The 14,895-nt window shown below is 41.0% G+C and overlaps 1 protein-coding gene across 2 annotated transcripts in view; it reads right to left on the reverse strand.

Annotated features, from left to right (window-relative positions):
- LOC110488505 (cyclin-dependent kinases regulatory subunit 1) overlaps positions 1-14,486 on the reverse strand; it is a 34,189-nt gene extending 19,703 nt beyond the window's left edge. Inside the window, exons 1-3 of one of the 2 annotated variants that reach the window (XM_090228265.1) lie at positions 14,260-14,460; positions 11,821-11,888; positions 11,539-11,666 (exon numbers count right to left, since the gene is read on the reverse strand). In XM_090228265.1, the coding sequence (XP_090084391.1) occupies positions 11,539-11,666; positions 11,821-11,879 (187 nt within the window). In that variant the 5' untranslated portion in view covers positions 11,880-11,888; positions 14,260-14,460. Of the gene's footprint in view, positions 1-11,538; positions 11,667-11,820; positions 11,889-14,259 lie in introns of both variants that reach the window. The other variant, XM_036971452.2, reaches the window with a different exon arrangement.
- Positions 14,487-14,895: the final 409 nt, after the last annotated feature.

Raw genomic sequence — 14,895 nt, forward strand, 5'->3', positions numbered from 1 at the left:
TTATTGGATATGTGGCAACGATGCTCTACTCAAAATTACAACCAACTAAACGCAGCATTTCCAAAAAAAATGGAAGAGGCAAGTGGAAGAAAGTGAGGAACTTGTCTGTCGGGCCCGCATTAAAACACCAAAATTGGCTAAAGAAAATAGAAGCCCAATGGGATGAGAGGATGAAGATAGAAATCTGTTTACCGCCCTACTTTATTTATCATTATTACCAGAATGCTAACCAAATTTGCACAAGTAATAGCGAATTTCCATGGAGGATGCTAGCAAAATTTGCTTAGGAGCCCATTATCATTGGGTTTACTTGACAGCTACCTACACAAATAGCTAGCTAGAACAAAGTGTTAATAAGAAATTCATTTAAAAAGATGAAAAGCAATACAAGTAAGTTCTCCAATGAAAATAAAACAAATTGCAATGAAAGGCAATCCAGCGCATAGTCAAACATATATAGGAGCTACAGAATGTAAATGTCCAAACTCACCAAAAATGACAATCAAATGTGAACGAGACATTGTGCAAATGTATTTATTTATTATTTTATTTGTTTTTACATTTATTTTTACATTTATTTAAGTCAGTTAAGAACAAATTCTTATTTTCAATGACAGCCAAGGAACAGTGGGTTAACTGCCTGTTCAGGGGCAGAACGACAGATTTGTACCTCTGGGATTTGAACTTGCAACCTTACTAGTCCAACGCTCTAACCACTAGGCTACCCTGCCGCCCCAAATTAAAGTTGACACGCATGTGTACAAGCTGTTTCTTTTTGGAATCTGGAGTCGTTAGGGCAATGGATCTGCCTGCTCTGAAAGGTGGCGCAGCAGACGGGTCTTGAAGGAAGAGGAAAAAAATTAATTGCTTCAATATATCCACATCATTTTCCTGCCTCATGATGCCATCTATTTTGTGAAGTGCACCAGTCCCTCTTGCAGCAAAGCAGCCCCACAACATGATGCTGCCACCCCCGTACTTCATGGTTGGGATGGTGTTCTTCAGCTTGCAAGCATCCCCCTTTTTCCTCCAAACATAACAATGGTCATTATGGCCAAACAGTTCTATTTTTGTTTCGTCAGACCAGAGGACATTTCTCCAAAAAGTACAATCTTTGTCCCCATGTGCAGTTGCAAACTGTAGTCTGGCTATTTTATGGCGGTTTTGGAGCAGTGGCTTCTTCCTTGCTGAGCGACCTTTCAGGTTATGTCGATATATGACTCGTTTTACTGAAGATATAGATACTTTTGTACCCGTTTCCTCCAGCATCTTCACATGATCCGTTGCTGTTGTTCTGGGATTGATTTGCACATTTCGCACCAAAGTACGTTAATCTCTAGGAGACAGAATACGTGTCCTTCCTGAGCGGTATGAAGGCTGCGTGGTGTATATACACTTGTGTACTATTGTTTGTACAGATGAATGTGGTACCTTCAAGCATTTGGAAATTGCTCCCAATGATGAACCAGACTTGTGGAGGGCTACAATTTTTTGTGGAGGTCTCGGCTGATTTTAGATTTTTCCATGATGTCAAGCAAAGAGGCACCGAGTTTGAAGGTCGGCCTTGAAATACATCCACGGGTACACCTCCAATTGACTCAAATGATGTCAATTAGCCTATCAGAAGCGTCAAAAGCCATGACATCATTTTCTGGAATTTTCCAAGCTGTTTAACAGCACAGTCAACTTAGTGTATGTAAACTTCTGACCCACTGGAATTGTGATACAGGGAATTATAAGTGAAATAGTCTGTCTGTAAACAATTGTTGGAAAAATTACTTGTCATGCAAAAAGTAGATGTCCTAAACGACTTGCCAAAACTATAGTTTGTTAAGAAATTTGTGGAGTGGTTGAAAAATGAGTTAAAATGACTCCAACCTAAGTGTATGTAAACTTCAACTGTTTTTTAGTCAAGATTTGTGTTAACGTAATATGTAAATTGTTGTGTGCGTTTATAGTTTTGTTTAATAATGTGTATGTAAATTGTTTTGTCTGAAACTTTGTTCCCCTTACTGCTATTGGACCAGGTCTCTTGGAAAAGAGATGTTCAATGAGAAAAACCTGTATAAACAAGGTTTTAAAAACGTAAAAAATAAATAAATAGTAGTGGCAGTTGTACAGGTAACTCATCCAAAAGGGATTTGACTTCTCAAACACGGCAGGAAGTGAACACTATAGGATGCCCCATCTCCTTATTAATTCAGCCCCTTAAGCAAGCAAAAAAATATATATAAAAATGCCTAATTAATGTCTTGCTGAGTTTTGTAAACATATCTTAAATGCTTCTTGTAATTTCTGCCCGGCATCAGACTAATTTTGTGCTTCAGTTGCACTTCACGCGGATGAGAAATCACAAATGGCCATTTTATCAGCAGACCGCACGCTGACTGATGTGTAGCTACTTTTCTCCAGTATATTTCTCAGTTAAAATGCAAGATTCATGTAGCCAACTTTGCTTAAAGTTATTTCTATGTAAAACAGAAATGACGATGGCCATGCATTGTTTTTGCAAAAAAGACCTTGCCTTGTTTGCTGATTTGTGACTGCCAGCCAAATAGCGTTGCACTTCTGTCGTCATCTGATTAAAATTAGGCAATTTTCTGCAGAATGTGTTGCATTAATGTTCTGTGAAGAAACATGGTAGTTGCATGCCCCTGATCACTCAATTTAATATTTTTTTTTTAAAAAATGACTTTTGATATAAAAACACAACCCATCAATACACAGCTGGATTCACCTGCTCCTGCTTTCTCCTGCTGTACTATTTACAAACAGACGTGACAGGCTCAACTTTTCGGTTAGCTTTGTAATGTAAAATATTGTGCAGGGTGAAAAGATCGTGTTGATCTGCTTTATCTCCCAATATATTGCACAATTTGACTGCAGGTATTTATTTAAAAAAGTAGCTACAAATATAAAATTGTATTTAAAAAACTTCAAATAAATAGTCTAAACGGTATTGAAAAACCATCCCGTGGCTATATCCAAATATACTGCCCACTCAGGACTTTATTCTGTGTGTGTTCAGTGAACGGTCTGGTCTCTCTAATGATGCACATAAGGCAAGCTCAAATAAGTTAGTGTGACACACCCAATGCAGCCAACCATATGTTCAATAGATGTCTATTGTCCATTGCTGTTCTGGTTAGTGTTTATTGGCTTATTTCACTGTAGAGCCTCTAGTCCTGCTCACTATACCTTATCCAACCTATTAGTTCCACCACCCACACATGCGATGACAACTCCTGGTTTCAATGATATTTCTAGAGACAATATCTCTCTCATCACTCAATACCTAGGTTTACCTTCACTGTATTCACATCCTACCATACCTTTGTCTGTACATTATACCTTGAAGCTATTTCATCGCCCCCAGGAGCCCCTTTTACTCTCTGTTCCAGACGTTCTAGACGACCAATTCTCATTGCTTTTAGCCGTAACCTTATCCTACTCCTCCTCCTCCTCTGGTGATGTAGAGGTGAATCCAGGCCCTGCAGTACCTAGCTCCACTCCTATTCCCCAGGCGCCCTCTTTTGATGACTTCTGTAACCGTAATAGCCTTGGTTTCATGCATGTTAACATTAGAAGCCTCCTCCCTACGTTTGTTTTATTCACTGCTTTAGCACTCTGCCAACCCGGATGATCTAGCTGTGTCTGAATCATGGCTTAGGAAGACCACCAAAAATTCTGACATTTTCATCCCTACCTACAACATTTTCAGACAAGATAGAACTGCCAAAGGGGGCAGTGTTGCAATCTACTGCAAAGATAGGACAGAACTCTGCAGGCTATCCAGGTCTGTAACCAAACAATTTGAACTTCTACTTTTAAAAATCCCCCTCTCTAAAAACAAGTCTCTTACCGTTGCCGCATCCTATAGACCACCCTCTGCCCCCAGCTGTGCTCTGGACACCATATGTGAACTGATTGCCCCCCCATCTGTCTTCAGAGCTCGTGCTGCTAGGCGACCTAAACTGGAACATGCTTAACACCCCAGCCATCCTACAATCTAAGCTTGATGCCCTCAATCTCACAAATCATCAATGAACCTACCAGGTACCACCCCAAAGCCGTAAACACGGGCACCCTCAGATATCATCCTAACCAACTTGCCCTCTAAATACACCTCTGCTGTCTTCAACCAAGATCTCAGCGATCACTGCCTCATTGCCTGCATCCGTAATGGGTCAGCGGTCAAACGACCTCCACTCATCACTGTCAAACACTCCCTGAAACACTTCAGCGAGCAGGCCTTTCTAATCGACCTGGCCGGGGTATTATGGAAGGATATTGATCTCATCCCGTCAGTAGAGGATGCCTGATTATTTTTTTTTAAATGCCTTCCTAACCATCTTAAATAAGCATGCCCCATTCAAGAAATCTAGAAACAGGAACCGATATAGCCCTTGGTTCTCCCCAGACCTGACTGCCCTTAACCAACACAAAAACATCCTATGGCGTTCTGCATTAGCATCGAACAGACCCCGTGATATGCAGCTTTTCAGGGAAGCTAGAAACCAATATACACAGGTGTTAGAAAAGCCAAGGCTAGCTTTTTCAAGCAGAAATTTGCTTCCTCAACACTAACTCAAAAACTTTCTGGGACACTAAAGTCCTTGGAGAATAGGAACAACTCCTCCCAGCTGCCCACTGCACTCAGAATAGGAAACACTGTCACCACTGATAAATCCACTATAATTGAGAATTTCAATGAGCATGTATCTACGGCTGGCCATGCTTTCCACCTGGCTACCCCTACCCCAGTCAACAGCACTGCAACCCCCAAAGCAACTCGCCCAAGCCTTCCCCATTTCTCCCTTCTCCCAAATCTAGTCAGCTGATGTCCTGAAAGAGCTGGAAAATCTGGACCCCTACAAATCAGCCGGGCTAGACAATCTGGACCCTTTCTTTCTAAAAAAATTCTGCCGAAATTGTTGCCACCCCTATTACTAGCCTGTTCAACCTCTCGTGTCATCTGAGATTCCCAAAGATTGGAAAGCAGCTGCGGTCATCCCCCTCTTCAAAAAGGGGGGGGGGGGACACACACTCTTGACCCAAACTGCTACAGACCTATATCTATCCTACCCTGCCTTTCTAAGGTCTTCGAAAGCCAAGTCAACAAACAGATTACCTACCATTTCGAATCTCAACATACCCTCTCTGCTATGCAATCTGGTTTCAGAGCTGGTCATGGGTGCACCTCAGCCACGCTCAAGGTCCTAAACGATATCTTAACCGCCATCGATAAGAAACAATATTGTGCAGCCGTATTCATTGATCTGGCCAAGTCTTTCGACTCTGTCAATCACCACATCCTCATCGGCAGACTCGACAGCCTTGGTTTCTCAAATGATTGGCCTGGTTCACCAACTACTTCTCTGATAGAGTTCAGTGTGTCAAATTGGAGGGCCTGTTGTCCGGACCTCTGGCAGTCTCTATGGGGGTGCCACAGGGTTCAATTCTTGGACCGACTCTTCTCTGTATACATCAATGATGTCGCTCTTGCTGCTGGTGAGTCTCTGATCCACCTCTACGCAGACGACACCATTCTGTATACTTCTGGCCCCTCTTTGGACACTTAACAACCCTCGAGACGAGCTTCAATGCCATACAACTCTCCTTCCGTGGCCTCCAATTGCTCTTAAATACAAGTAAAACTAAATGCATGCTCTTCAACCGATCGCTGCCTGCACCTGCCCAACATCACTACTCTGGACGGCTCTGACTTAGAATGTGGACAACTACAAATACCTAGGTGTCTAGTTAAAACTGTAAACTCTCCTTCCAGACCCACATCAAACATCTCCAATCCAAAGTTAAATCTAGAATTGGCTTCCTATTTCGCAACAAAGCATCCTTCACTCATTCTGCCAAACATACCCTCATAAAAATTACCATCCTACCAATCCTCAACTTCGGCGATGTAATTTACAAAATTGCCTTCCATACTACTCAACAAATTGGATGCAGTCTATCGCAGTGCCATCCGTTTTCTCACCAAAGCCCCATATACTACCCACCATTGCGATCTGTACGCTCTCGTTGGCTGGCCCTCGCTTCATACTCGTGGTCAAATCCACTGGCTCCATGTCACCTACAAGACCCTGCTAGGTAAAGTCCCCCCTTATCTCAGCTCGCTGGTCACCATAGCATCACCCACCTGTAGCACGCACTCCAGCAGATATATCTCTCTGGTCACCCCCAAAACCAATTCCTCCTTTGGCCACCTCTCCTTCCAGTTCTCTGCTGCCAATGACTGGAACGAACTACAACAATCTCTGAAACTGGAAACACTTATCTCCCTCACTAGCTTTAAGCACCAGCTGTCAGAGCAGCTCAGAGATTACTGCACCTGTACATAGACCATCTATAATTTAGCCCAAACAACTACCTCTTTCCCTACTGTATTTATTTTGCTCCTTTGCATACCATTATTCTTTATTCCTACTTTGCACATTCTTCCACTGAAAATCTACCATTTGTGTTTTACTTGCTATATTGTATTTACTTTGCCACCATGGCCTTTTGCCTTTACCTCCCTTATCTCACCTCATTTGCTCACATCGTGTATAGACTTGTTTCTACTGTATTATTGACTGTTTTACTCCATGTTTTACTCTGTGTTGTTGTATGTGTCGAACTGCTTTGCTTTATCTTGGCCAGGTCGCAATTATAAATGAGAACTTGTTCAACTTGCCTTCCTCGTTAAATAAAAAATAAATAAAAAAAGATGCCCCGTCTTAGCCAAATAACATCTGTGTTTTACCATCATGGCCGAAATGCTTGAACAACATCTTGTTTTCAGGTGACAGACAAGAACAGAGTTGTATTTGGAGACAAAACAGTAGGAGTCAGACCTCATGATCTGCTGATGGCAAGAGACCCGTATCAAAGATAGCAAGTAGCCTATAATACAAAAAGTCAATCCGATGGAGGCTGAGCACCATCTTGTGTTACAAACAGGGATCTTTGAGCTCTCTACATGAATGTAGTGTATTCTAGGGTTGGGCGATGTCAACCTTTGTCCTAACGTGATTATGTACCTATAAAAACATTGTGACATACAATGCCATCACCACTATTGTCCAAACCCAAATATTTTTATTTGATATAAATAACAAAACCTGCTAAAACGCAGTTGGGCAATATTGTGAAATCGAATGCAATTGGAAGACGAAAGATAATGTTGAAAGCCTGGGCAGAGGCTAACCGCAGGAAATTGCAAATCTTCTGTGTGTCAGGGGCATAGGCACTGGGGAGCAAGGATCACCCAATCAAATTGAGCAAACAAAAATAAAATGTTTATGCCAGTGTTCCATAAAGGACATTGTCTTTTTACCTAAACATGCAAACACAAATCAGATAGAATTCATACAGGGATGCAAACTGGTGAGGGTCCAAAAAGGTGACACTTCTCTTCTTTTTTTGCACTGAAACATGCAAAGAAAATCAATGCTAGGGGGAAATGCAGGTTAACTAATTAAACAACAAAGAATATAATCTACGTGATCAGTCTGTGTATAAATAAGTGGTTAATGTGAACCTAACTCAGCTAAAAAATTTTAAAGAAAGCAATCCAATGTTATTTGTTGCCTAGAGACTTTACTGAAAATTACACTCAAGTCTTGAGAAAAACATTAATATTGCAGTTAGCCATGACAACCTTTATAATAGAATGCTTGTGACCACACACACACACAATTAATATTGCACTTGGGAAAAAACAACTTAAAGTAGAAATAGAATGAAACAGGCATTCTATTTTGCTCTATTCTAGTGGCCAGAAGGCTACATGTTCAAAAATAACATTCACATGAGTAAAAAAAATATCCTCACACACACACACGTTACTGTCAAGTTCAACACAACAAAAACAATATCTTTGGGCTACACTGCACATTATTACATTGTACACTTTCTGCCTGTAGACATCTGTTCTACAATATGCCAGCAGAGCATAATACCCTTTGTTGACATAATTGATCTCTTTCAGGCAGATAGCACACCTGGCATACCCCTTTTAATCCAATATATTGAAAACCTGAGAAAGAGGGAAAGTGTGTGGTGTTCCTTTCACCTCTATAGTGGCATCCAGCTTAAGCCAGGCTCAGCTCCAGCTACACTTGATCCCTGAATCCACTTGTTTAACAAGTAGCACCTCATTCTGAAAATTAACCACATACCGAACAGATGGCGGTTAGCTAGTTTCACACAGATTGCCAGGGTCCAGTAAGAAACTAACGTTATCATGTTATAACTTGAGGAACGGCAAGGAGTCGTAAACCAGTTCATAATATAGTGAATTGGATAGGTTACTAATGTTAGCTCATCTGATGTTGTAACGTTAGCTGTCTGACTTTATTAGCAAGCTAATTTACACACCATAACTTCAAATAATTGAGTTTGTGTTGGATAACTCACTCCTCTTCGTTATCGCTTCCTTTCCAGAAAGCATGCTGATACTGTAACTAGTAAGTTGGTTGACTCTTCGTTCTTCAGTCGTGTGCTGCTCTGCATGCCGTTATGTTAACGATTGGAATTGGACACAGCCAATATTACTCAAAACGCGCATCACTCGTTCGCTTACAGCCAGTAGTGGAGCACAGTCAAGACTATTATTAAGAAGCATAAGGTGTATGACACCACCAAGACCCTGCCTAGATCAGGCAATCCCTCCAAACTGGATGACAGAAGAAGTACGAGACTGAGCAGAGTGGCTACCAAGAGTCCAATGGCAACTTGGAAAGAGTTATGTTTTTATGGCCAAAGCTGGTCAAAATGTGACCATATACCAAGCACTCCACAAATCTGGCATGTACGGCAGGGTGGCAAGGAAGCCACACCCCCACTAAATCAAGAAAGCCCACCTTGAATCCCGTTTGAAGTACGCAACAAAATTGTGGCAAAAGGTTGTGGAACTTTTTGTCCTAAATGAAAAGCACAACATGTCACAAACCCAATACATTACCTCTATAGTGTAGCATGGGGGTGGCAGTATGTTATGGGGATGTTTCTTGCCTGTCAGCATGAAACCGATCCAAGGCACCCAGTCAAAAAGGTACAGTGGAATGGCTAAGGAATAAAAAAAAGTAACTGTCCTCGAGTTTCCCCAGTCAGCACCCAGACCTAAATCCAATCCAAAAATGTTTGACAGAACTTGAACAATTTTGTAAAGAAATGGTCAAATATTGCCAAAACTAGGTGTGCAAAGTTTGTTGGGATAGGTCTCAACAGACTCACATCTGCAATTGCTGCCAACAGGTGCTTTGACCATGTATTAACTCGAGGGGGGTGGAGTCTTATCCAAGTATGATTTCAGTTTAGTATTTTTAATATACTTATTGGGAGAAAGAAATCCCCATCAAAATACATCAGTTTAAGGTAGAGATGTTTTTGTTGTTGCAATTGATGGAGTCTCAATCCACTGCATCCACCAGTGTTGCACTTCCGCATCTGTGGTGAAAGGGGGTGGCAGAGCTAGAGTGGTGTTTGTCAGACCATGAGACATCCCGAAACTGTCTGGTAGCATCCGAACAGTTTGGACTACAAAATAATGGGACCCCACTTTGGAAAGAGGATATTCTTACGAACGCGATGGTGTTCTCCATAACACATTTCAGCAGCCTGTAGTGCCACTTCCGGAGAGGATGGGGCGTAATACAAACAGTGCATAATGACTGCTGCAATACTTCAACAACTACAGTGGCAAAAAATTAAAAAAACTGAACCCTTTGGAATTACCTGGATATCTGCTTAAATTGGTCATCAAACTTGATCTGATAGTCTAAGTCACAACAATAGACAAACAGTGTGCTTAAACTAATAACACAAATTATTGTATTTTTCTTGTCTATATTGAATACATCATTTAAACATTCACAGTGTAAGTTGGAAAAACTATGTGAACCCCTAGCCTAATGACTTCTCCAAAAGTGAATTGGAGTCAGCTAACCTAGATTCCAATCAATGAGACGAGATTGGAGATGTTGGTTCGAGCTAACTTGCCCTATAAAAAAAAATGTATTAAATAAATAAAATAATTTGAGTTTGCTATTCACAAAACGTATTGCCCGATGTGAACCACGCCTCAAACAAAAGAGAATTACAATTAAGAATTGTTAACTTGCATAAAGCTGGAAAGGGTTACAAAAGTATCTCTAAAAGCCTTGATGTTCATCAATCCATGGGGATTAAAATATGACAAAACGCATCATGACAAGAGACAACACTACATAAGAGACTGAAGACAACATGGTAGCAGCACCACAACATGGTAGCAGCACAAAACATGGTACAAACATTATTGGGCAGAGACAACAAAGTTCAAGAAGGTAGAGACAACAATGCATCATACAAAACAACAACAACTGTCAGTAAGAGTGTCCATGATTGAGTCTTTGAAGAGATTCAGATAATAGTCCAGTTTGAGTGTTTGTTGCAGCTCATTCTTCTTAAAAATGGAAGAAGTTTGGAATCACCAAGACTCTTCCTAGAGCTAGCCGCTAGACCGAACTGAGCAATCAGGGGAGAAGGGCCGGGTCAGGGAGGTGACAGAGAAGCCCCAGAGTTCATTTGTGGAGAATCTCTGCAGCACTCCACCAATCAGGCCTTTATGGTAGAGTGGCCAGACAAGCCACTCCTCAGTAAAAGGCACACAGCAGCCAGCTTGGAGATGGCCAACAGGCACCTAAAGGACTCTCAGACCATGAGAAACAAGATTCTCTGGTCTGATGAAACCAACATTTACATTTTTTGGCCTGAATGCCAAGCATCACGTCTGGAAAAAAAAAACTTGGCACTGCTCATCACCTGACCAATACCATCCCTACGGTGAAGCATGGTGGTGGCTGCATCATGCTGTGGGGATGTTTTTTAGCAGCAAATATTGAGAGACTGTCAGGATCGAGGGAAAGATGAACAGAGCCAAGTAAAGAGAGATCCTTGAAGAAAACCTGCTCTAGAGTGCTCAGGATCTCAGACTCGGGCGAAGGTTCAACATCCAACGACCCTAAGCACACAGCCAAGACAACGCAGGTGTGGCTTCAGGACAAGTATCTGAATGTCCTTGAGTGGCCCAGCCAGAGCACAAACTTGAACCCGATCTAACAACTTTCTAGAGATCCCTCAAAATAGCTGTGCAGCAACGCTCTCCATCCAACTTGACCGGATCTGCATAGAATGGGAGAAAATCTCCAAATACAGGCATGTCAAGCTTGAAGTGTCATAAGCGGCTGTAATAGCTGCTAAAGGTGCTTCAACAAAAGTAGAGTAAAAGGGTCTGAAAATGTATGTACGAGATTTTAAATTTTTTTAAATTTGCAAAAAGGTCTAAAACCTTTTTATTTTTCATTATGGGGTATTGTGTATATTGAGAGGGGGAAAAAATAGTGAATCATTTTTGGAAAGGCTGGAACGTAACAATGTAAAAGGGAAGGGGTCTGAATACACTCTGTTCTGGGTGCCCAACTTCTTTATTTTTGCCTAGGACACGCCTTAATGACTAGCCCTAAAAAAATCTGTCAGGGACTGTCAGTGTACCTGGTTGATGGATCATGTAGTGTATCCAGCCTTGACTCTGCTGGACGCCCAGGTTCCTCCACTCAGTCTCTGACATCAGATGAGTCTTGGGCACACGCTTGGCAATGTCCTTGGGCAGCATCACATGCCTACAGACAGAGAAATGGAATGGTACTTTACAGAGTCACGTTGTGTCAACATCACAGGGCTGGGAAGGAAGATAGCTGCCAAGCAAGACGTGTCAGTACTAGCTATATAGCTAGATCAAAACCGTTTAAGAAGAAAAAAGTACCGTCAACTTACCTATACTCAAATTTCTCATCATCGTATTTGTCAGAGTAATATATCTGCTTCTGAGACATGGTGCCAACCTGAAAAAGACAAAAGCAATCAGTTTAGTTAATAAAGTCCAAGGAAGATGAGTGAAGGAATGGATTAGTGGCGAACAAAAATGGTGCTCGTGTGATCTAGTAAATCCATGCCTAGTTCCAACTTTTGTTGTTGGAGTGAAGGTTTTGGACCGATGGAGTTACCTGGGAGATCCGTTTGACATCTTGATGAAACGCACAGATGCGTTGCATCAGTGAGGATAACAAGTGGGCTTATTTTTTCTGTGTTTAAGGAGCATGCTTTGAACAAGATTTCAGATTGGAAGGTGTCGTGTGGATCTGTGAAGTAAGGGCGCCTATCAAGGGGGTTCTCTGGAGTGGCGCTAAAAGTGAGTGCAAAGGATGTAACTGAAAAGTAGCTGCAGTGGTGGTATGGTGGCTGGAGAGAGAAGGCCCACTCATTCATTATTTTGGTCTTTAAAGAAGTCTCTCACACATATTTTTGGGTTGTGAGATATCCTGTATGAGACATCGTGCCCAAATCCATGTAGTGTGATAAATGTAAAATATTTGGACATGTCAATTGTATATTTTGGGAGAATTATTGTATGGCAGTTGAAGCAAAATGCTGCAATTGTGGTGTCGAACATGCACCCTAATTCCTAAAGTGCCTTGTTACGTGAAAGCGAGAGGTGGCAAGAGTAAGCGCTGGTCAGCGTTTCTCCTATCCGGAAGCAGTCAGAAGAGGAACGTTGAAGAAAACATGTTAGTTAGAGACCAGGATCCTGCCATGTTAAAAAGGTGAACTTTGTATCGTTTACTGCATTGGTTATAAACTGCACAGTGCAAACAAAATTGTACATCCGAGAAAATAGACATTGTTGCGACTGCGGCTGAAAGTTTAGGGACTCTGGGATTTTACATTAGAGGCATTACAAGGAACTATGACCGAAGGAGTGGGATGGGTGTATTTATGTATTTCTTTGTTTTGTTGCCATGTTTTTTTGTTCACTACCCATGCAATAGGTGGCAGCAATACACCTAGTCGGTTAGTCTGCCAACAAACCCCATTGAAGTAAAGGCAATAGAAATGAGACATAATTACAGGTTTGTCAGATCAATGCCCCTGCATAGCGCATCATAAACTAAGGTAGCGTTATTTGTTTAAGGCAACAAGCTTTGGCTACGAGCTAGCAAACAAATCTAGGCTGGACACATTACATTTTTAACAATGCTTTAAGAATAAAAAAGTAGTTCAATGCATCTGCGGTGGAGCCCTGCTTCAAAATATTACCATATCCCAGCTGCATGCTGTAGTTTTGAAGTGATCATGAAAAAACAGGCCTTATTTTTGGGCATTTTTCACCCTGCCAGCTCCTATTAGTTCTATTGAACACTGTGGCACCAACTCGCCTTCCGAACCCCATGTTGTTGTAATGTCAAAATGGCAACTACGCTATAGTTGGCAATTCAGACCTGCTCACGTTGTTTATAGTTACAATTTTAACAAAAAATAACTCTTTACTCTGAGGTCGTCACATTGTTTACTATGGGGAAATATAGGCATGTCTGTCTATTTTACCAAATATCTCCAGAACAAACTTTTATTTTTTATTGGACACCACTTTAATCATGAGATTCAATTTAATAATATCATATTTCTAATTATGTACGGCTGGGAAGTGTATCTCGTTGTCATCAAACGCTAGCCCCGAAATACCTTTTGCCCTTGGAACCCTGAGCTCCCCCCAATGCTGTCCCATGGAGAAGCATGCTGGCATATTTCACCAAATATCTCGCAATGTGTATATTTATACATTTCTTCAATTCGGACACAATTTCAAATCATGAGAATCCCATCTTTCTAATTGTGTGAGCCTGGGCAGTGTATCTCATCAAACGCTAGACCAGAAATAGTCAGAAATTGCCATTATTTTCCTACTTCCTCGTTATGCAGACATAGGCACACTTGGCACCATTGATGTGCGGATGTTTACTTTCTACACGAGTTGTTCTTTTTACAGATTCGTCCTAAGAACAAATTATAGTGGTAAAATAAAAAGCGATACATTTGTGCCATTTAGGCTAAATGGAATTCTAAACTTCACTCCAGTCAAAACAGGCTCTGCGAACGTTCGATTACATTAATTTGCTATGGGCTCGTGCTATAGTGTTCCAGCTTAGCCAACTTTCTTAATTGAGCCGTTTTTCAGCCTTGGGTGAATTGACATGTTTTATTGTCCCGCCTAAGTCAACCATTGACTGTTCTAGCTAACATAGTTCTAACAAAATGCCACCCAACAACAGTTGAAACTCGCTAAATTAGCTGGCTAACTACTCTAGTTAACAATAAAATGCATTAGCGAGTTTAGCTAGCTACTAGCTTTGACAACACAAGTAAAGCACAAATCACCTTTATCCACGTGGCTTGTTCCAACTGATTGTACTGGTGATTTCCTAACGTGAATCTAGATATATCACAAAATAACTGTTGTTTCTAGAATATTGTCCTGCTTCTGATGTGGTCAATGGACCTTTTTCAAGTTTGCTGCAAGTTTCCCTCTCTAAATGTTAGCTACTGATCCGGCCTTTCACCATTCAAAAAGCCACCGCTGCTTCTCATTGGTCAATCCTCTCACAGAAATGATCATGTGATTTCCCTCGGTCCTGTCATTGTTTAGAATCTAAATATATATATATATATATATATATATATATATATATATATATATATATATATATATATATATATATATATATATATATATATATATATATATATATACTATCACTATCACTATCACTATATATATATATACCACAAATGCAAATTCCATCTAGACACTGTTGCCCTAGAGCACACAAAAAACTATACATACCTTGGCCTAAACATCAGCGCCACAGGTAACTTCCACAAAGCTGTGAACGATCTGAGAGACAAGGCAAGAAGGGCATTCTATGCCATCAAAAGGAACATAAATTTCAACATACCAATTAGGATCTGGCTAAAAATACTTGAATCAGTCATAGAGCCCATTGCCCTTTATGG

This window comes from Oncorhynchus mykiss, chromosome 30 (genome assembly GCF_057628025.1).
Source record: "Oncorhynchus mykiss isolate SJ-2025 chromosome 30, ASM5762802v1, whole genome shotgun sequence".
Classification (NCBI taxonomy): Eukaryota; Metazoa; Chordata; class Actinopteri; order Salmoniformes; family Salmonidae; genus Oncorhynchus; species Oncorhynchus mykiss.